At 43.3% G+C, this 21,972-nt stretch overlaps 2 protein-coding genes across 3 annotated transcripts; both read right to left on the minus strand.

Annotated features, from left to right (window-relative positions):
• Positions 1–1,687: 1,687 nt before the first annotated feature.
• On the minus strand, positions 1,688–3,088 carry LOC115775729 (P2Y purinoceptor 3). Its single transcript, XM_030723219.1, has one exon. The coding sequence runs from the start codon at positions 3,086–3,088 to the stop codon at positions 1,688–1,690; it is 1,401 nt and encodes a 466-aa protein (XP_030579079.1).
• A 7,283-nt stretch (positions 3,089–10,371) lies between these two features.
• Positions 10,372–21,637, minus strand: LOC115775737 (schwannomin-interacting protein 1). Of its 2 annotated transcripts, none has more exons than XM_030723231.1 (7): positions 21,501–21,637; positions 19,208–19,465; positions 17,166–17,290; positions 15,584–15,698; positions 15,291–15,416; positions 15,082–15,199; positions 10,372–14,984 (listed from the first exon to the last, which is right to left on the minus strand). In XM_030723231.1, exons 2-7 carry the CDS (start codon positions 19,463–19,465, stop codon positions 14,884–14,886), a joined length of 843 nt encoding a protein of 280 aa, XP_030579091.1. In that variant the 5' UTR covers positions 21,501–21,637; the 3' UTR covers positions 10,372–14,883. The 2 variants fall into 2 exon arrangements, with proteins under 2 accessions (XP_030579091.1, XP_030579090.1); XM_030723230.1 differs by lacking the exon at positions 21,501–21,637 and adding an exon at positions 21,251–21,475.
• Positions 21,638–21,972: the final 335 nt, after the last annotated feature.

A 21,972-nucleotide genomic window follows, 5' to 3' on the forward strand; every position in this document is an offset into this window, starting at 1 on the left:
ATCGCGCACAGTTACACGGGCTTCTCTTTGCAGTTGATCGAGAAGCAGCAAGCTCGTCACCTCTCTTGAGACTTGTTGTGTGAGTCTGTGGTAGCTAGCACGTGTTGCCGTGCAAACAACAGCAGCAAGTAACAAATATTTACTGAGATTATAATTCAGCCTTACTGAGAACAGGCTGAATTCAAATTCGCCAAAGGCCAAATTTGTTAAGCAGTCCTTGAGTTTGAAACACATAAAACACAAATAAAAGACAGAAGTAACTGCTAGATTAAGGTTAAAGTCTTGAGTTTGGTGTTTTAACGTTTTGAAACTAGACATGACTAGACATGAAAGAATCCGATGTGCTACCAACAAGGTAGCGATGCCCTAAAGCCTGCCCTGCTTTATTCATATTTGGCTCTAATTTGGAGGATAATTTATAAAATAAATATTGTGTCATAGTTGAAACTAGTGACTGAGAATATAAAGTCTCAGTCATTAGACAGTTTTACTTCAGTCTCATTACTTAGGCAAAAAAATCGAGTTTTTAAACAATGATTTCAGTAGGATAATTTCCACATAGACTTACATACACAAACATGTTTACAGTCAGGTACAAAAATAGCTCTATAGCTAATTCCCCCTTAGTGACAACTGTGCATGAGAATACTTCACCTGTATGGATTATATTAAGATGTAAAGCAATGTATAATTTTGGCATCTACAGATGACACGTGAGTGCTTTTATCTGTTCAGTTTCTTAACTAAAATATATTTTATAATTATTTTTTGTGTGAGACAGAATATCAAATTAGATGATCTGCATCCCATTCTGTTCCATCTTTCCATCAGGCCACCGAGCACCCTTTCTTTGGCTAAATGAAAGAAGAATGCGAAGGATTCAGAGCAACAGATTTTACAGAAGCCTCACAAGAGTTTGATCATTTACATCAGCATTCACTACAAATATAAGATATGAAACTTCTTATTTCAGCTTGCTGGAGTCACAGCCTTTAACTGTGACGACTGCTGCGAAGCCTCCATGTGCAGGGCAGGCTTCAGAGTATATATTCCAACTGTCACCACTGAATTAATTTATTGGAAAAAAAAAAAGCTACAAAACATCACTCCCTCTGTTTGCTCTCACACATCTCAGCCTGGGTACATGCATCTATTATATAGTCTATAGGGATGGCTTTACATGGCATTGCATCTACAAATAGCAACATTTGTTTGATTTCCTTGCATATATACACGAATATTCAAATTTTTTTTTTTTGTTGTTGCTTAATTTAGTTCTCCTTGTTCATCTGGCAACATCCTGATGTCTGGCATCAGGATGTTGCCAGTAGGTCCTGTGGGACTGAGGGGGTCGGGCTTCAGGGAAACAGACTTGGTCCATTATGTCTTGCAGGTGCTCAGTTTGATTGGGATCTGGGGAGCTCGGTGGCTGGATCAGTGTCTTGAGTGCTTTGGCATGTTCCTTGAGTGAATTTTGTGGTCTCACCATGCGTGTTATCCAGCTGGGTGAAGCCACTGTCAGTGCGTGCCTTTGCCATGAAAGGTTGGATGTGGCGTGCAGTCATTTTTAGGTGAACGACTAACATGAACGGTTTCCCAGCAGATCATCGCATTGCACCTGTCAGGGGTTTGTAATGTTGTGGCTGACTGGTGAATATAAATTAACATCCAGCAGTGCATATGAAGTTCATTCAACTATATATTTAACTTTTGCTCTGTTCACAGATGATGGACTGTGAAATGCTTTATTCTCCTTTTTGTCAGTCTTGTCTTCTGTCGCTCTGTCCACTTCACCCTGTCCTCTTCCCATCATTCTCAGTGGCAACAGCAGCACAGCATGCTGTTGGGTAGTGGTGTTTACTGCTTTGCAGCACTGAGCTCCCCCTTTATCTTTAGTCAGAAAGTAAAGGAGGGCATTGAGCCATGCATTGAAGGATGCCAAGGGCCTGGTGATCTTGTAGCACATGGAGACTGTTGTCATAGTGTGACAGGGAACACTCTTGGTCACTTTCAGCAAAAGAAAGATGGTTCTGGTAACATGAAAGGGAAAGAAACACAGAGCAAATAACAGGGTGATGGTAATGATAGTTCTGATGGATTTACGCCTTCGACTGGCATATGGGGATTGAGCGCCAAGAAAAATGGAAATTCCTTCATCCCTTCCCACTATTTTCTGTAATCCATTGTTTCGTCTTCTTCCTGTTCCAACAGCTGCTGAGCTGTTCTTGTCTCTTCTCTTCGTGCATTCATCTATTGGATTTCTGCAGGACGCGGGCTGAGAATGTAATGTCCTAAATATGGTGAGAACTACGTGAGAGTAACAGTAAGCAATTATGGAAAATGGCACAAAAAAGCCCAGCAAATGGAGTGTGATGCCATAGGGTACATAATCAGGAAACTCCTTATCTATGGCATCATCCCAACAGTTCTGGTACTCTTCAATTACCCCTTCCAATTTACCATTGATTGCATTTACTGGTGATATTTCATGACTTGGATTGCCAATACTTGCATTGCTTCCAAACCCTGTCAATCTTGTCACATGACCAGTCTGAGCAAAACGGAAGATCGGGCACGTCAAAGCGAATACTACAATCCAAACAAGGACACAAGTGCACTTGACAGCCTTCTTGGATTCCAGTGTGATCACTTTCATTGGGTGGCAAATACCAAGGTATCTATGCACAGAGATGCAAGTGAGGAAGAAGATGGAGCAGTAGAGGTTAAAGTAGAAGAGAAAACGAACCAGCCGGCACATGAAGTCCCCGAAGATCCAGCGGTCACGCATGATGTAACTTCCCACGAGAAATGGCAGAGACAGGCCGTACATGAAGTCTGTAGAGGCCAAGTTGACCATGTATATCAAAGAGGCATTCCAGCGCTTGGTCTGGCGAAAAGAACGGTAGAGGACGACCGAGTTAAGGGAGATGCTGAAGATGAATGTGAAGGAGTAACAAATGGGAAGGAAGATGTACTTGTAGGACTCGTCTATGCTGCAAGACTGAGATGGTGAGGTGGAGGAGGAGTTCAGTACGTTGAGGAACATTTCCACACTGGCATTCGAAGGAAATTCACGTCTGGATGACATTGTGAGAGGTTAAGAGATTTTCATGTGATGGAGAAGGCTTCAGCGTGTATGTTTGGAATTCTGGCAGGTTTCTTCTCTGTCATCCCCAAGACGGTCCTGCCCATGGATCGGTGTTTACCTAGAAATAAAGGAAAATAGCAGTTTTATTTCATCAGAGTTTCTCTTATCTTAGTATTACCAGTTTTGACCACTGTAGTACTACTGGTTCTGTATGTGTTCTCTGAGTATGGTCATTGGCAGTGGTTGCAAAAACTCGTGGAAAAGCACATCGTATGATTCAACAACTTCAGCAGCGACAAGCATGACTTTATCAGTCTCACGCAGCTGTGGAGGAATTTTAACCCAGTCTTCTACAGAACGTTGCTTCAATAACTTGAGATTTGTAGGCATATGTAGAAGTTTGACCCACTGACAGCAAAGCAACCAGGTCCTGTGACTGCAAACCAAGCCCAAATCACCATCTCTCCACCACTGTGCTGCCTGCGGGTCTGAGGTGTTTATGGGGATATGTTGCATTTGGTTTTCTCCAATTGTGACACTGTGCACTTATGGAAAAACATCTCCACTTCCTTGCTTCATCTGCCCAAAGGACTTTGCTCCAGAGGGCTTGTGATTTATTCAGATGCAGCTTTGCAAACACAAACAGTGCTGCCATGTTCTTTTTAAAGAGATGAGTCTTTCTCCTGGCAGAAATAAACAATCCACACTTGTTCACTCATGAACTTTAACATTTAACATGCTAACTGAGGCCTGTAGAATCTGAGATGGAGCTCCTAGATTTTCCTTTCAGTTTCTCTGAGAACTATAAGATCAGAGCACAATGCCACAATCTTCCCACGCCAAAACATCTACTTTTGTATTCATGCTTGCTGATGTTAATAAAGTGCATTTAATTATAAGTACCTGGAATTCCTTTGGAAGCAGTAAGGGTGTATTAGTTTTTCACATGACTGTACAGTAATTAATGATCCACAAAGGTCACTATAAAATTATTTTGTTTTTGTCTTTTTTATGGATACGTAAAATCATTTATTTTCCAAGGAAGTGTTGTTTCTATGCTGATAATAAGATTTCATGTACCATATCAGCTCTGTCTCAGAGCAGTTCATCTGAAAGTTTACTTTTCACTTCCTGATGTCTTTTTTTAAACTTGTTAAATACATTAATTTATATGCCAAATATGTTCTTTGCTTTTAATTCCAGTTCAGATTATTGCAACTCCATCACTACCTTCTGATATTTTTCATATTTTAAGGAATTATTGTCCTTTAATTTATTCTCAAGTAAAACAATATTGATCTCAATAGAGTCTACTTATCCAAATGGAGAAACCACTGCTTATCACATGATCTTCAGTTGCCAATCTTAAACTTTTTTTTGCCTCTGTTCACGGGCCCTATCGACCTACTAATTACTGTTTCTAAATTCCAGTACAGGCTTGAAGGTGGCATTATCCATACTGCCCAGGTGGAGGAGTCTTGGGGTCTTGTTCACGAGTGACAGGAGAAGGAAGCGGGACTTTGATGAGGACGCCGCACCGGTCTGTCGTGGCGAAGAGGGAGCTGAGTGTGAAAGTGCCATTCGGGAGGGGCTCAGAGTAGAGCCACTGCTCCTCCACACGAAAAGGAGCTGGCTGAGGTGGTTCGGGCATCTGACTAGGATGCCTCCTGTGCACCTCCTGGCTTAAGTGTTCTGGGCATGTCCTATTGGGAGATGGATGGATGGATGGATGGATGGATGGATGGATGGACGGACGGATGGACGGACAGACGGATAGACGGATGGATGGATGGATAGATGGATGGATGGACGGACGGATGGACGGACAGACGGATAGATGGATGGATGGATGGACGGACGGATAGATGGATGGATGGACGGATGGATGGATGGACGGACGGACGGATAGATGGATGGATGGATGGATGGATGGATGGACGGATGGATGGGTTCTCTTATCTTCTCATTATTATTATTATATTGAAAGCAATATAATAAAGAGCTACTGCTTTCTGAGCCTCTCCCCTTCCCCCCCTTTAACTGTTCACCGGGGTCTTTGCACAATCTGTCCTCCTGTTTTATGCTGCTCATTCTCAGTGCTTGTTTGCCTTCCTGTGTACAAGGGTATGTTGCTGATTCAGTGCCTTCTCACTCCATTAACTCAGCAATAAGTAACCACACTTTCCCTACGTGTCTTTATGCATCCCTCTGTACATTGGTCTCTCTCTCACTCCACTGATTATATAGTGTAATCCAGTCCTGTCATCACAATCCCAAAGTAATTTCATGTCATACAGTGGACTACAATACCAGGAAAGTTAACAATTTCCAACTAAACAGGACTCAGGTGACATTCTAGCTTCTCAGCTGAAAGGGTCAAATCAGCTGTGCCCGTGCATATTAGAGATCAGCACACGGGCAGCTGCAAGTTTTTGTTTGTGTAAATATTTAGTGAGTGATCTGCAGGCTGTACTAGCACTTCATTATAGAGTTCCAGTAAAAACGGATAAATATGACATTAACAGGAGAACAACACAAATAAGAAGTAAAGAGTCTGTTCCCTATAACCTGAACACAATTTTGTGACTACTTGAATGCAAACTGTTCATTTTTAGATATTTGGATGCTTATTTGTTTTTAAACATCCATTGGTTTCTATTTTTATATCTATATCTTAATTTACTTCAAATGAGTAATACATCTACACTGTACTTTTTCATACCATTAATCCAGCTCACACAAAACTAATGTTCAGTAAGAGCACTCTTTACCACCCAACACCTAAAGAAGGACTGGTTTTTATATGGAGCCTTTTCTACTTTACTTTAGCATTTTATACAACATGTCTCATTCACACAGTCAGTGTACTGACCTGCTTTACATCAACTAGGGTTCTAGATTTGAAGAACCAGTTCCAAGGCCATAAATTGTTCTGTGTCCCTGTGGTGGATGAACACTTTACTAAAACACTTTTTTTTTGTCCTTTAATGTGCCTCTGTAGCTTTCTCAAATATATGACAGTAACAAAAATATACAAGAGTACAAAGGCAGCCTAACTGAATGACAGGCCAAAAATGAATTCAAACATGATGTGCAGTGTGTTTTCAAGAGTCTGGCTTTTACAATTTGTAAGCAATACATACAAATAAATGATTGTGCTTGCTGGTAATCAATATACATATTTACTGCAAATCCCAAAGATTGCACATCAGAGTGACTGATTTTACAAAGTGTGCTGCAGTGCTCCAGGATCCTTTGGTGCTCCTTTATTTGCCGCTCTCTTAGCCTCCTTTCATTTTCCAGAATTCTGAAAAACTGTTTGCAGACCCTTGAATCTTCATGTCCAGACCACTCTAATCATAATCGCCTATAGTTATCTGCTCATAGATTTTCAAACTGCGTGAGTATTGATTACTTTAACTGTGGGGGAAAAACATTCACAGATGTAAAAATAGCTTCTGAGTGCGGCCGGGATTCGCAAACTGCTATACTGCTTGTTTCTGAATTCATATTCATTCTGCTTCACAAATGTTCCAGGGTGAGCTATAAATAAGTAAGAAAATATGTTTTTGAATGATGTTTAAAAATGAGTGGTTACTGTTTTGGAAAATGTCCTGGAACAAAAATAGCCACTGTGAAGTCTCCAGAGGTTCATTAGGTGTTGCGTAAATGGAACTGGATCAAACTCATAAATACCTGCATCACTGCAATCTGCTGTAAGACAAAGAGCTTACCTGTGCCAGCGATGACTCTCACTCCATATGGCTCCTGTTCTGTTGCTCATCAGATTAACTGAGAACTTGCAGAAACATCCAAACGGCTTTGACTGCAGTGCAGCTACGATCAACGCTATATTTGCAGCCTTAATGGACGCCTTTTGCTGGTATTTCAATAATAAGTGAGCAGCAGCTCTGATCAGGGATCAGCAGAGCAGTCTGGCTGATCTGTGACCCTGACAATTGGACCATTACAGCTTTCACCTTTTTCACCTGCTTCTCTGAGCGGTCAGAGCAGTTTCTATGGTAATCCAGTCCCTCCCTCTTCTCTTCCCCTCATTGTGTGTCATCCAATTCTTCTCCCCCACTTCACCTTTGTGCATGTGTGTGTGTGTGTGTGTGTGTGTGTGTGTGTGTGTGTGTGTGTGTGTGTGTGTGTGTGTGTGTGTGTGTGTGTGTGTGTGTGTGTGTTCTCACCTGTTTTCAATGGAGGTTGGTTACCCTGAAAACAAAGCATCTGCATTTGAGTAAGTTTGAGGCATTTTATTGATTATATTCGATCCCTGTACACTTCCAGATGTGGTGCTCAGTCTCATACACCGTTTAACAACACTAGACCATCATCAAGCTTACACCGCATTACAGTAAGAATGCTTAACATAGTTTTAATACAGTATATATGGTAAATAACCTAAATAACATTATACATTTCCAAACAGTTCGTTTTGGTGAAACCCCTCAAAGGTCTGCACTACGATCACATATTGATCGTTTGATTTACGATCCACTGCGGTGGTGCACAGAAGCAAAACTACAAAAACTGTTTCTTTGTCCCAAACATTCAAGTCTCAGGATTAATGTCTACTGCACACTGTTAGTGTTCAATATGAGGGACAACGGAGGGATATTCAGAAGTAATTCATCATTTAGTCCCTTATAGGCACCAATGCTTTAAATCCAATACACCTCATACATTTTAACTATTCTATCATGGTCTCCACCCCAAGGTGGAGGGCAGCTGTGCACTTTAATGATACTCACTGTGATACATCTTTATTGTTTTTCTTCAAATGTGCATATATACTCATCGGCTACTTCTTTAGGTATTCCAGTTCAGCTGCTCACACTCAGGGCATTTAGGCATGTAGACACGGTCAAGATGACCTGCTGAAGTTCAAACTGAGTGTCAGAATGGGTAAGAAATCTGATTTAGGTGATTTGGTTCCAGACGGGCTGCTCTGACTGCTGAGCTAGTGGATTTACAGAAAACGTTCAGAGAAAGAACATCCACAGAGTTCTCTGGGTGAAAATGTCCTGTTGATGTCAGAGGTCAGAGGAGAATGGCCAGACTGCTTCAACCTGATAGGAAGGCATCAGTAACTCAGTTAACCACCTGTTACAGCCGGTTCCATAGGGTAGTGGTTTCAACAGTCCCCTGACAAGTGGAAGACCCCCAGTTCCCCCCTCTGGGGTTGTGCCACGAAGGGTATCTGGTGTAAAAATCTACCAAATCAAATATGTGGAACTACCTGCTGTGTGTGAATGCGTGCGCCTCAGGCAGCGGACTTCAAAGCAGCATAACAGCAACAACTACTCAGCCATTGGGTGTCCAGCTGTCCGTGTCCGCAACCGAGTATAATCAAGGCATTAGTGTGCCAAGTAAATGTCCCCCACACCATTAAGCCTGGTTTACACTCCATTGTGGACACACAGCCTGGGTGCATACGTGGTTTATGCATTGTGATGTAAATGCTCCGCAGGCAGTCATGCAGACGCCTGCACGGACTCTCACGCCAAACACCTGATGACAAAATTTACGTCATGCTGGCTGTATAATGAGACTTCTAGGCTCCTAATTAATTAAGTAATTATCGGGGGGGTATAACCTCCAATGATGAAAAATGTAGCCTCTCTCATTTAGTGTAATTGCCAAACAAAAAATAAGAGATGAGACTTCTCCAGCATGCAAGCAGGCCTGAGCAGGAGCAAAGGATGACTCAAACATTTTAAGTTGTTGGCTGGGAAACAGAAAAAAAAGCAGAAACAGGAGACATGCTACTGCTGTGTCCCAACAGCTCAAGAGTCACATAACTGAATGAAAATATGACTTCCTGCTGTCATGGTGGCATTTGGACTGTGAGCTAACTAAGCTAATATCCAGCTGCCACTGTGCTGCTCAAAACTGGTATAACCTTATTTGAAAGTTGTATCTTAAATTTCATTAGTTACAAGAACATGAAGGTTAATCCTGACCATCTGCACCAGTTACTGGATGGGCAGCGGAGCACCTTCTCCAACAGACAGCCTACTGTCTGCTGCCACAAAGATTTTAAAAAAATCTTTCATGCCTACACATGCAAAACCCTTCATAATATTTTTATTATGTAACGACTCTTTATAATACTTTTATTATGCTGCTGTAACAAAAGAATTTTAAATGTAAGACAAATCTAAAGTGTACCATGGTGAAAATAGTAAATGAAATGGAGTATGGTAAACAGCCTGGTTATCATCCCCTTTGGTTATCACATACACGTGTACATTCTAGAAATATATTCACTGTAATATTCATTTTCTGACATCTCCTACCTAAAAACTTTATGCGGGCAGAAGATGAATTTTTCCAACCCAAATTCCTGCATTGTGACCAAAGTAGCATTTTTCTACTTTATAAGCATGTCTCTTTCACCCAGTCGTATCTAACAGTCTCTCTCTCACACACACACACACAAAATCATTCTGATGAACACATTGGGGTTCAGTGTCTTGCCAAAGGCACTTTGGCATGCAGACTGGCGCAGCCAGAGATCGAACCATCAACTGTTCGATTGTTAGATGACCTGCTCTACCTCCTGAGCCACAGCCACTTCCATATGTGAAGAGTATGTGTATAGTGTTGTGGAGATGAAGAGTGTCAGACAGGATCATGAGTTTGAAACTGGAAATCAAATAGCTGATGTTGAGTATATACCCCACCGGTTGGAGGTCAGAAACTTGGTTACAGGAGGAGAGTAATGCTAACTGTTGCAGTCCTCGAAGCACAGGCCGAGGAGGAGGAGTAGCAGCAATCTTCCACTCTAGATCATTTCTCAACCAAAGACCCAGACAGAGGCTTATTTCATTTGAAAGCCTGACTCTTAGCATTATCTACACAAACTGGAAAACTCAAAAACTAATTTTAGTTGTTATTGTCCATAATCCACATGGTCCTTTCGGTTTCTGTCCAATTTCATAAACCTTTTGATTTGAGTTAGTTCAGATAAAATAGTTACTGCAGGTGATTTTAACATCCATGTAGATGCTGAAAATGACAGCTTCAACACTGCGTTTAACTCACTACTACACTCAGTTGAGCTTCTCTTACAATGTAAATGAGCTGACACATCACTGATGACCCTGAAAAGGATGAAGCGGAAGAAAATGGATGGATGGATATTAATCCTCGAAGTTTCAGAGAGCAGGGAGAGTACACGTCTTAGGTTTTACAACACCAGCTATTGGAGAAAAACATCAAACACAATATCATGTCCTTTTTTTACCAAAGATATGAAAACATAACAGCCATAATGATTTCAATATATTTTATTAAAAATGGTAAGAACCTCCTGGAACAGCTGGGATTTATTATATAATCATGTAGAACCATTACAGTTAAAACACTGTCCCGACAGCTCTGTTATTAAAAAAAATCCTTATAACTACCATCTATAATTATCAATATAAATTCAACATTAATTAGCAATCAGAACGCAAAACCTGCTTATTGCCAATTAGTCTGTGCAGTCAAAGAATGGTTAGAAACCTTGTGTGTGTTAGACGTGCATGCATTTCCCATACACACTGAAATGGACAGGTGATGAGTAGGTGTTGTGGTAATGGTAGTGAATTCTGTGAAAGGGGTGAAAGAAACTTCCAAAAAGGATAGTGGAACGAGGACACGGAGACTTGGTGGTGGGATGGTGAGGTACAGGGAAGTATTCAAAGGAAGAGTTTAGTAAAGAAAAGGTGGGATAGTCGGGGAGATGAAAAAAGCAGGAGTACCGGGTTTCCATGCTTGTCTTTGAGAGAGAAAACATTAAAAAAAAGCAGTAAAACTGTCGAGTTGTTCGAGTTGCTGCCTGCTCATCAAACAGCTGATCTAAAATGACACTTAAAAAATTAAGACAGATTTTCACACTAAGCAACAAGTCTGGACTTGTGATGTAAGTGGTTTTCCTGATAGTTATGTTGCATTATTACAGTCTGAGGTGACGGTCGCAGTTCAGTCGCAATCTGACATTTGCTTCTATTAGCAACACACTCCAAGCTATCAGCTTGGACTATTTAGTTCACCAAACTGCATATTCAAATATAAATACAGATTGTCTGTGTCTTTTCAGTTTTGGTCTATAGCTGGCATTATATGATGGGAAAGTGAAATGCAGGTGACAAAGAGACAGGAGGCTGAACTGGGGGTGGAAGGGTTGGAGATGATAAAGTTTTCCTTGGGAATGACCAGGAGAAACATCAGAGGGACAGCTCAGGCTGACCAGTTTGGGGACAAAGTTAGAGAAGAAAGGCTGAGATGGTTTGGACATTTGCAAAAGAGGGTTATTGGATATATTGTGCAAAATATGTTGAAGATGGAGCTGCCAGGCAGGAGGAAAGAGCCCAGAGAAGGTTCGTGGTCGCAGTATTAAAAGGCACAATCAAATCTAATGTAAACAAAATAAATGATTCATCCCTCAAAAAGATTCTTTTGGGTAAACATCAGAAATTCAAACACTATAAATGCAAATTGTGCAATATTTGCCACTGTTGTTTTTGCAGTAGGCAAGACTTAGTTAGATTTAGTCTCACCAACACAGATTTCTTTATTTTGAAATTACATCGTTTGGGACTTTGGGAAAATAAAATAGAACCAAGGCAATATCAACACTTATTGCAATATGATGATTGGCCTAGCGCTGAGCACAGGATGAGAAGGCAACATGGGTGCACAGAGGAGCTTGTCCTTCTGTGGCTACACGCCCTTACAAAAGGAACCTGAAATCCTCGCTGCTTAGTCCACAACACTGGTACCGTATGTGGTAAATAAAAACAGGTAAATAAAAACAGAACGCAAATCATATAAATTAGAAATAATACAAAACATATTGAAACTGAGAAATTTTACTATTTCACCAGTGCTCCTGAAACATGTGAGAGGGCAGACCAGACCCACAATGGATCAAACATTCCCCTTGAGTTGATCATATCTTGTTTAGAGCCAGAGCAATTCAGGATTTTTAAGACCGATATTTGGCGATTTAAAAATCCGATAAATCAGCCGATATTTTTTTCTTTCAGGCACATGAAACAAACAGATTTCCCTGGCATTTGTTATGTTTAGTTATTAGTTTACTAGTTTAAGTTCTGCCCAACTCACCCAGATCAGCTGGTTGTTTTGCAAAGCGTTGTTGCCAACAGCGAAGTTGCAGGGTGCCCCCTAGTGGACAGACTGTGCAAAGTCAACACTCCTAACACGGTTGAAGAGTGTTTCTCCCATCTCTACTTTACTTTCTAAATCCCAATACTGATTGACTGGCAAATAGCTATCATCATCTAATAATATCTGCCGCCAATAAATCTTGTTAGCTTACTAACAGGACGGGCTCAATAAAAGCTTCCCAAGTGTTAATATGCCTTAAACCAAAGATGGTGGACCCTCGTGTCTATATGTCATCTCTCCTACTGTAGAAAGGACAAGCTTTAAACCCACAATTCATTCAGAATTCACACAAAACTCAATGAAACTGAGCAAAATGGAAAAAAAGATGCACTGACTGGAAAAGCATCACGGTGGAGGGGCAGCAGGCTGTGGACCGCCTTTCCTGCTTAAAGGAATCAACTTAGAAGTTATGTTGCTGCACATTTTTAGTTATTCTGTGAAATGTTTCTGTCTGAGCATGTCATGGGCCGGGGCGGGCTGTGTGGTGTATGTGTGTATATGTCTGTTTCCAGGTGGTTCAGTGGGCAGGCGGTTGTTTCTCCGCCTTCATGGCTGTTGCCAAGGTGCACACCTGTGGCTGGTTATCGGGGCCCGGGGTATTTAGGTGTGGCTGAGATGAGGACTCACTGCCAGATTGTACAACCTCGATGGTGGTAATCCAGCGAGCCTGGTTTCTGCCCATCTGTAACCTTGCTCTCTCCTGCTCTTCAGTTTGCTTCTTTCTGCCGGATCGCAGACCTACTCAGCCTCGCCACGGAGCCAGCACACTCAGCCACGGTCTCTCCAGCCTCCATCTACCTGCCCACTAATCACAGCAGTCTGCACTCACCCCGCCACCGGACCCCAGAAACCCCCCACCAGCCCAAACCCTGACAAGTTCCCTCTCAAGGCCTCGCTCTCCGAGATCCACCAATAAGCCCATTCCCTCCCTTAAACGCACTTCCACAATGCTGCCTTTTGCTCCTGCTCAACACCGTCTCTCTTCCTCTCCACAGATTCTCCGTACATATCCAGACAAACATTCCATGCTCCCGCCTTGCTTTCTCTCCTGCTGGTTACCTCGTGCTTATACGAATACATTTTGTTAACGAGAGCTCCCTAAATCTGCTCCTTGGGTCCAACCTGCCCGGCCATCATGACTGAGCACGACACAACTTGCTCAGTGTTTTGTTGCCCTTTTTGTTTCAGCTTTTTTTAAAAAAAAAAAAAAAATCATTGCTTGCACTGCAGTCCAAAAGAACACAGTTCATTTCTCAGTTTCAACATTTGACAGGTTGACGTGGATCAAATGGCTTTGAAATCACTGTATTTTGTTCATATTTACATTCTGCTCTGTGCCCCAACAGCTTTGGAGGCGGTTTTAAACTCTCAGCCTATCAGGAATGAGATGAGACACTTTCACTGTGAAAGAACAACCAAAAAAAAAAAGGATGGTTTGAGCTTCACTCATGGCATCGTAACAAAAATATAGTACAAAAGCACGTTACAATGTACAGGCTACTCGATTCAAGAAGATTCACTCAGAAACATTCTTTCAGAATCATATTTGTCAAAATTAAGATAAATACTAAAAACACCGTTTTGGTGAGGAAGGAGTTTCATTGGTTGTACATTAAAAAACACATTTCATCCTTTACCAACATCACCTCCAAAGCCCACACGGACGAGCGTGAATAAAAAAACCTTTGATGTCGGGATCAAAAGACTGAAACCAAAGCAGGGAACACCGTTTTCCAGTGCTGAGCTGGAAAAACGAGCTTTTCAATCCCAGCTGCAGCTTTAAGAGTTTGGAAGCCTCACTTCCCAGATCAGCATTTCAGACCGGATTACTGGTAGACTTGTTGCTACTAGCTTAAGGAGTGTCCAACCATTTTGTAGAAATTGCCACGTCCATTGTATCTGTATGAGAAATGATGGAATGGTAATATACTCAGGCGGTAAATCAGGAGCCTGTACTGACTGATCTGGGTTCAGTGCATTTTCAAGAGAGACGGGAAAATCCGCTCTCATCAGCGCCTGTTAACTGATTCCAGTAACACTCCTGAAGAGTTTCAGATCACCACGACAAGAATGATCCCGACCGCTGAAGCCTGGAGTAGCCTGGAGACTTGCTTATTGATACAAAATTAATTGACACTAATATTTTGGATGGTGTTTTTCCCCTGCTTCTAGCCTGGCTGCAAAGGTTTGACCTGTAACTTATACTCATGCTGTAATCTGAGCAGATAAAATGACCAAAAGGACATACATACAAAAATTGTTACAAGCCCCCCCGCCCACTGCCTGTGTGTCTCCCTCTTCAGCACAAAGTCCATGCTGACATGCAGTTTTCCAGCCGCTCTCATTTCTGGTATGTAAAAATATCGGCTGTCAGTCTTTAGTGGGTCAAAATTTCCCTTGTACACCTAAAAAAAACACAGATCGTAAAAAAAGAAGAAAAAAAAAATGTGCATCTGAAAGTTGGAGTCCTGCCAGGGTGTAACACTTCACAGTGATTGGCCAGTCAGACCCACAGATGTCTGAGACATTGTGGAGGACTCTGTGGAAAAATCCTAATAACGTTTAAGTCATATAACCGCTCCCCACTGCTCCAAACGTGGAGCCTGATGTCACAGTGATGTTAGATCCTGTACCTCCAGCAGCATGGCGTCCTGCTCCGTTCTCAGCTGGTCTCGGACCTGCAGGCGACCCACCAGCTCCGAGCTCAGATCTGATGTGGACAGACGAAAAAAAATGAAGCTTTAACATTTCACTTTAAAGCCGCACTTTTGCAGACGCAGCAGAGAAAATGGGCTTTTACACAGTACCTTGTATGGCTTGGCTCAGAGATGCGCAGAGAGCATTCAGCTCCTTGATAGTGAAACTCTGCAAATCGCTGCACTCCACATGTCTCCTTTGGACTACAGGATCACTCTGAGCCGCAGTCTGAGGAGAGCAGAGCACAGCTGCCATGATCAGAACTGGAAATCAAGTATATGATGACACAGTCGTTTCCACCTTTGAATGCTCGTCTCACCAGTGATTTGTGGTCTGCTCTCAGTCGGTCTCGCAGGTTCTTCAGAGTGTTCCTGAAGCCTCGGGACTTTGGTTTCTCAGGCTTGGCAGGAGGCTGAGGATCCTTGTGAATCTGCCCCGACCCTCTCTTCAGCACAAAATGACAGGAGGATGGGAAAAGCTGAGCATACTCATGAAATGACAAGAGGAGATGTGGCACTGCTGCTGCTGCTTCTTATGCTCTCCATTACATTTTACAACTACATGTCAACTCAGGATAAGTAATTTGGAACTGCTGTATTCTGCTGTGGTTACCCAGGAGTCGCGCTCCTTCTTTCTGACTTCCCTTTTCTTCTCCTCCTCCTCCTCTTCTTCTTCACTTTCACTGTTGTTGATGAAGCAGAGCTGCAGATTCATCCGTGTCTGCAGGCTGGAGGTTACACAACAGTCAGTGGGCTTGTGTTGGATTCGCGATGAACATTGCAAATTGCAACAACACTAAAACGGCTCCAAAAACACGAAGGGAGCATCTCATTAGTCTTCTGTAGAGCCGCCACCGAAAGCTTTGAGAATGACACAAGTCAAGTTTGCTGCTTCAGTGTTTTTGGAGCTTTCTATCAAATGTTTCTATGATACACTGAAGTTTGAAAGGCTTTCATTGACAGTTACATTAAGTTTATACTAAGAGTCAGTATTTGCAGTGTTGGCCTTTCCTTTAAAGACCTCTGCAGTTCCCTGTGGCACGCTGTCAATCAGCTTCAGGGTCAGATCCTGACTGACAGCCATTCTTGTATAATCGATGTTTGGAGGTTGTCAGAATTTGTGGGGTTTTGTTTGTCCACTCAAGGACTGACCACAAGTTCTCTGGGCAGTTTTCTGGCCATGGACGCACAATTTCAGCGTTTTGTTCCCCGAGCCACTTAGTGATCACCTTCCCAGCGTGTTCCATCATGCTGGAAAAGCCAAACTGGGAGAAGTTGCTCTCGGAGGATGTTATGGTGCCATTCTTCATTCATGGCTGTGCTCTTAGGCTAAATTGAGAGTGAGCCCACTCCCTTGGATGAGAAGCAGCCTCACACATGAATGGTCTCAGGATGCTTTACTGCTGGCATGACACAGGACTGATGGCAGCGCTCACCTTTCCTTCTCCAGACAATCCTTTTTCCAGATGCCCCAAACAATCAGAAAGGGCTTCATCAGAGAAAATGGCTTTACCCCAGTCCTCAGCAGGCCAGCACCTTTCTTGAGCGCCCTGAAGCCTTCTTCACAATAATTGAACCTCCTTGAGGCTCTTGATGATCGGATGTGTGGTTGATTTAGGTGTAATCTTACTAGCAGCAATATTCTTGCCTGTGAAGCTCTTTTTATGCAAAGCAGTGATGACTGAACGTGGTTCCTTGCAGTAACCATGCTAAAAAAAAAAGAGGAAGAACGATGATTTCAAGAACCATCCTCTTGAAATGATGATGTCAGCAGGCACTTTTGTGCTCAGTCTTGATAACATTCTGGAGAAAATGCAAACTGCCGTCAGAAAAAGTGAGCTTGCAAACTTTGTGAGAACCGCAACTTGTGTCATCCTCAAAACTTTTGGCCACGACTGTATTAAACTGAGGAAGGCTTCAAGCTCCTCACAGATCTGCTGTTCTGCCCCTTCACTGGAAGCTTGAATGAAGAGTCATAAACATCTGTTTTCACATCTTGTGTTTACAGTAAGATCAGTATCACAGCACGGGGAAAGCATGGCTGCGTTTAGTGCATTGTTATGTAAGCTGGAACTTGCAGGTGTCTGTAAGAAGCAGTAAGTCCTAAAGTTTGGTTAAATACATAAATGACATGAAACTAATGGCGCAGCGCTCGTGCTCAGCAGCGATCCTGTAAGAAATAAGAGTGTCTGTACCGAGAGGTCAGCGCCAGCACGTGGCTGTTGCAGGCATCGTCTCCATCCTCCCAGCTGTCTGCTCTCTTCCCTCTCTCCTCTTTCCAGCTGACTGGGGATCTGCCTCGCTCCAGAGAAATGCCGCTCTGACAAGCACAGCAGCCATGTGTTACAACCTTATAGGGTTAAATTCCACAGGAAGTCTCACAGTGTTACTTAGTAGTACTCATATTCATAAACCCTCACAGTTCTAATGTTAGTGACAAAATTCTTATAATTGGTGCTTTCTTGGAATTTTCCCCAAAGGTTTGAACTAAATGTTGGTAAAGATTAAACCATCTCAACCTTTATGAAAGGCTCACAGGGTGGAAAAAATGAGAAAATGGTGGAAAAACAAAGTCGGCGGTACAGGAGGACACTTTTTAATCCTACTGTGACCCCCGGCTTAGGGAAACACAAATATGACTCCTCTGCTCCCTGCTGCCAAGGAAGGACAGCACTACAGACCAGCTGATTTATTTTTAGAGGTAGAAAACATCAGGGTGGGCGCAGGCAAAGCAACAACTAATCTAGCTCTTGTACACTACAGATGAGACGCTCGACACTGATGTTTCGAGCGCAGATGTTTTGAAACCCTGCTCCAAAGTGTGGTTCAAAATGTCCACATGGCTAAGTGAGATTTTGGTGTGTTTCACTCCAGTTTCAACAGGTGGCTTACCTGCTGCCCCTGAGCAGGCAAGGATTCCCATTTTTTTTAACGAACCAGCCATTCGGCTATGAATGTGTGTGAACGCGTGAATGAGGTATGTTGTGTAAAAACGCTCGGAGCGCTCAAAGTAGAGCAGAAAAGCACTCCATAAGAACCGTCCATTTACCATTCTCTGTAGGCCCGAAAGCTCTCTGCTGGATCATTAAGACTGGCTACGGATCCCGACTACAGAACGGAGCAAAGATCAGCCACCGACACATCGGTTCACTGATCCTCACCACTACAGCAACTACATCAGAATGTCATTCGGACTGGAGAAGAGTAGTCGGACGGGAACAAAGAGAGGGAAGGTCGTCAGACCTGCACTACCAGAAGGCAACACTGCAGACAGCTGCAAGGTGTCAGTGCACTCCTGTTCCCCACTGTTCCAAGTTTTCTCCATGTGTGTAAAACAGCTCTCACCGTGGTGCTCTGGAGTCCCAAAGCCTTAGAAATGGCTCTGTAAGCCTTTCCAGACTGATAGATGTCTCAGCTCTATTTAAGTGTGTTTGACTCAGCAGGTCTGCAGTAATCAGGCCTGGGCGTGACAGTGAGACTGAACTCAGCTTTCCAAAAAAAAAAAAAAAAACTGCACTTGTTATCTTTGCGTACTATTAAAATTTGTTTGATGATCTGAAACATACCAAACAATAAATCAGGAAGGGGCCAAATGCTTGTTCACACCCCCCCCTTTGTACGGTTTTACTGGTAGATGTTCATATTGCATATGGCCAAAGTTTTTTCTGCTCTTCTGCATGATGTCAATAAGAGCATCATGGTAGTTCACTGGCTGGCTGACACATTACAGCAAGAAGCCCTGCCCTGTCTGAAGTGTGCACGGCCTCTTTCTGGGTGCTGTGGCTGCAGCCCAAAGGCATGTCACAGCTCACTAAGAAAAATTTAAAGTACAAAGTTGTTTGTAGCTTGTTGGGAAAAGAAAAGAAGAGTTTGATGCTAATTAAGAGCCCAGAAGCTGAAAACTGATTCTAGAGTATTTAAGATGTCCTATCATTAGATAAGACAGGATGTAACAAGATAGGAAATGATTCCCAATATTAGTGAATGGTTATTAAAGGGGGAAAAAATATCTGACGTGCTTCTTATCATTACTTAAGACTTAAGACAGGAAGCAGTGGGTGGATGGTCCTGGTAACGGACGATAGTTTGACATGTTGAGTCTCTTTCCCACTGCATACATTAATATTATCATAATTGTTTAAATCATATTAAATTCAATCTCAGCATCTCCACATAAAGGCAGCATCGATGCTCAGAGAAACACCACACTGCCCTCTCAAAGATTCTGATCTCTGACCTTTAACTTCTTCTCCTTCTTCTCTTCTTCCTGCTTCTCAAGCTCAGCTATGCGCAGGCTCAGCGCCTCCCAGTGCATGATAGGAAGGCCCAGATTGTCCTCGCCATAGCGTTCCTGCCAGACCAGCGCCGCCCCCACCGAATCTTCATCCTCTTCCTCGACCTTGTCTGTGTCGTCGTCACTCTTCCTGTAATCCTCGGCTTCGTTGCTCTCTTTCTCATCCCGCTGCTGTCTCTGTCTTTCCTTCTCTCCTTCCATCTGTACAGCGGGGGAAGCAGTAGGATACAGTTTAAAATGTTCAATGTACACTTTATAACAGTGCAAATCACACATCAGATCTTGATTACTGTCACCAATAAAAACGCCCGCTGGGGGCGGTTTTTTTAACGGGGCCTGCGGCGCTTCTTTGCTTCATTCATGCATTAAAACAGATTTTATCCTCATTATATCACTGCATACAGTCAAATAACAATCACATCCTAATTTGACTAACGCTAATAAAAAGACAGGAGGCCGAGCTGGAGGTGGCAGAGTTGAAGATGCTGAGATTTTAAATGGGAGGGAGAAAGAGGGACAGGATTAGATGCGAGCAGAGGGTCAGCTCAGGTCGAGCCGTTTGAGGACAAAGTTAGAGAGGCGAGGCTGAGACGGTTTGGACATGTGGAGAGGGGGGGGCAAAGTGGAAATACTGGGCAAAGGATGCTGAAGCTGGAGCAGCCAGGCAGGAGGAAAAGAGGAAGAGAAGATCAGTGGATGCCTGATTGGAAGGTCAGGGGTTCGATCGACCTGAACGTTAGACAGAAAGTATTGAGATTTAGAAAAAAGTGTTTGTGTGAATGAGACATGTTGTATAAAGTGCTCCAGTAGAGCGGAAAAGCTCTATATAAGAACCAGTCCATTTACAAGATAATTAATGTGCCACATAAACGCACAGCGACGTCGGACACTCGCACAGGTTCTACAAAGAGTCACCACAGGAGTCAAAATCAGTAATAAAGTGGATGATCAGACAGAAATTCTTCTCTAGGTAAAAAAAATAGCCTCCTTCCTGATGTCGAGGCAAGTCAAGAACACTGTCAGTGAGGTGAGAGTATCATTATCAAAGCCTGCAGCCTCGAGACACCTTCAGGACCGTAAAATAACCAGGCGCGACACACTGATTAACTCAGGAGGGGGAAGCACCTGAACGAGCCTCAACACTTCTGAGAGAAATACATATAAGTGGACAGATGAAACCTAGATGAAGTACCCATCATCTGACAAACATGGAGGAGGCAGTGTTATGGCACGAGCACGTAGGGCAGAAGCAGCAGGATGAACAGTGACCTGCACACGGCTGCACTTCAAGCAGTCGCTGACCACTGAGGATTTTTATCCAGCTATAAAAACAATCCATATTTTAAAGTTATGTTAGTTTGTCCAATTGCTTTTGAGCCTCTGGGGGTCTGTGTGTAAAATAACTGTGATCCCTGAACTCCTGGTTACTTTGTTGAACCCTTCAGTCACATCTGGATGCTTTGTGGGGGCGTGCAGTGGCAAAGCTACACTGACTGTGTATCCGTGGAGCTGTGGAACAGTATAACCGTGGAACAGGCAGAAGCACTCATCCATTCAGGAATGAGGAGCTTTCTGAGAAGGAACACAGAGCTGTAACACATCCTGCTGAGCAGCTCAAACGCTGATCATCAGTGGACGTTCTGGGGGAAAGCTGAAGGAGTGGCTCTCTGCTGCTGTTTGGACAACAGCTCACATTTGGGGAGAGAGTTTGTCCGGATAAATAACAAAACACGCCAACGAACATGTCAGAAGTGTGAGTGCTCTGAAGTAAAGTGCTACATCCCTAACTCACACGGTTCATTTGAACACGAGCAGGGCCTCCGGTGTGCCCGCAGCTCTCAGCTGGAGCGTCCTGCTGGAGAACTTTTAGAGCCCCGCTGGGGCCCTTCCTCCAGCCCCGGCTCAAACTCGGAGAATCGGGCGGGTTGGAGAAGTCCTCCCCGCAGTTTTAAGTATCTCGCCGACCCGCCGTCGGTTACAACTTACCACTTCTTCCGACACAAAGGGCGCTCCGCCGCTTTCAGGGATTTGCCACATAGCTCAGCTCCTTCCTCGGCTCCTCCTCATCCTTCTCCTTCCCTCCCTCCGCATGAGGAGCGTCAGCCCGCCGAGCACTCAGCCTTCTGCTGGCTGCTTTTCATGCCACACATCCACGCTCTCCCCCTCCACACACACACACACGAACAAAAGAACCACTTGAGGAATTTTCACGCAGCGCTCCAAGTTTGTAACTCACCGCCACTTCCTGCCGCTGCCTTCAAAATAAGTGCACGGGTGGCTGGCTGTAGAGGCGTGGGTGGGTGGCTGGGTGGGGTGTAGTCCCGCTCAGGCGACCCCGTCAGACTTTTGCTGATACTTGTGCTGTTTTTCACAATAAAGTGAAGACGTGGAAAAATGAAGCGTCAGCTGGGACCGAGGCAGCGCTGAGCCCCACTCAGGCCTGCTCAGCTGGACTCACAGCCAGGCTCCCTGTGTCAGGTCCGGACATGTTTCAGGCGTTCACCGCCTGGAGTCTGGAGGTGGAGGTGTATATGTATTAGGTTAGGATATATATATATATATATATATCCTAACCTAATATATATATATATATATATATATATATATATATATATATATATATATATATATATATATATATATATATATATATATATTTATATATATATATATATACCCGGATCTGGAAGCATCAGGGAGGGCCGGTG

This window comes from Archocentrus centrarchus, unplaced genomic scaffold, assembly GCF_007364275.1.
Source record: "Archocentrus centrarchus isolate MPI-CPG fArcCen1 unplaced genomic scaffold, fArcCen1 scaffold_24_ctg1, whole genome shotgun sequence".
Lineage (NCBI taxonomy): Eukaryota > Metazoa > Chordata > Actinopteri > Cichliformes > Cichlidae > Archocentrus > Archocentrus centrarchus.

Bases quoted from the DNA above. Each gene is read 5' to 3' on its own strand.
- LOC115775729 (XM_030723219.1), bottom strand. From the start codon at position 3,088: ATGTCATCCAGACGTGAATTTCCTTCGAATGCCAGTGTGGAAATGTTC.
- LOC115775737 (XM_030723230.1), bottom strand. From the start codon at position 21,301: ATGTGGCAAATCCCTGAAAGCGGCGGAGCGCCCTTTGTGTCGGAAGAA. The intron at 17,291-19,207 runs GTCAGAGATCAG...TGTGCTTGTCAG, and splicing joins AGAAGGAGAAGAAGTTAAAG to AGCGGCATTTCTCTGGAGCG. The intron at 14,985-15,081 runs GTACTGTGTAAA...TGTCCACATCAG, and splicing joins TCTGAGCCAAGCCATACAAG to ATCTGAGCTCGGAGCTGGTG.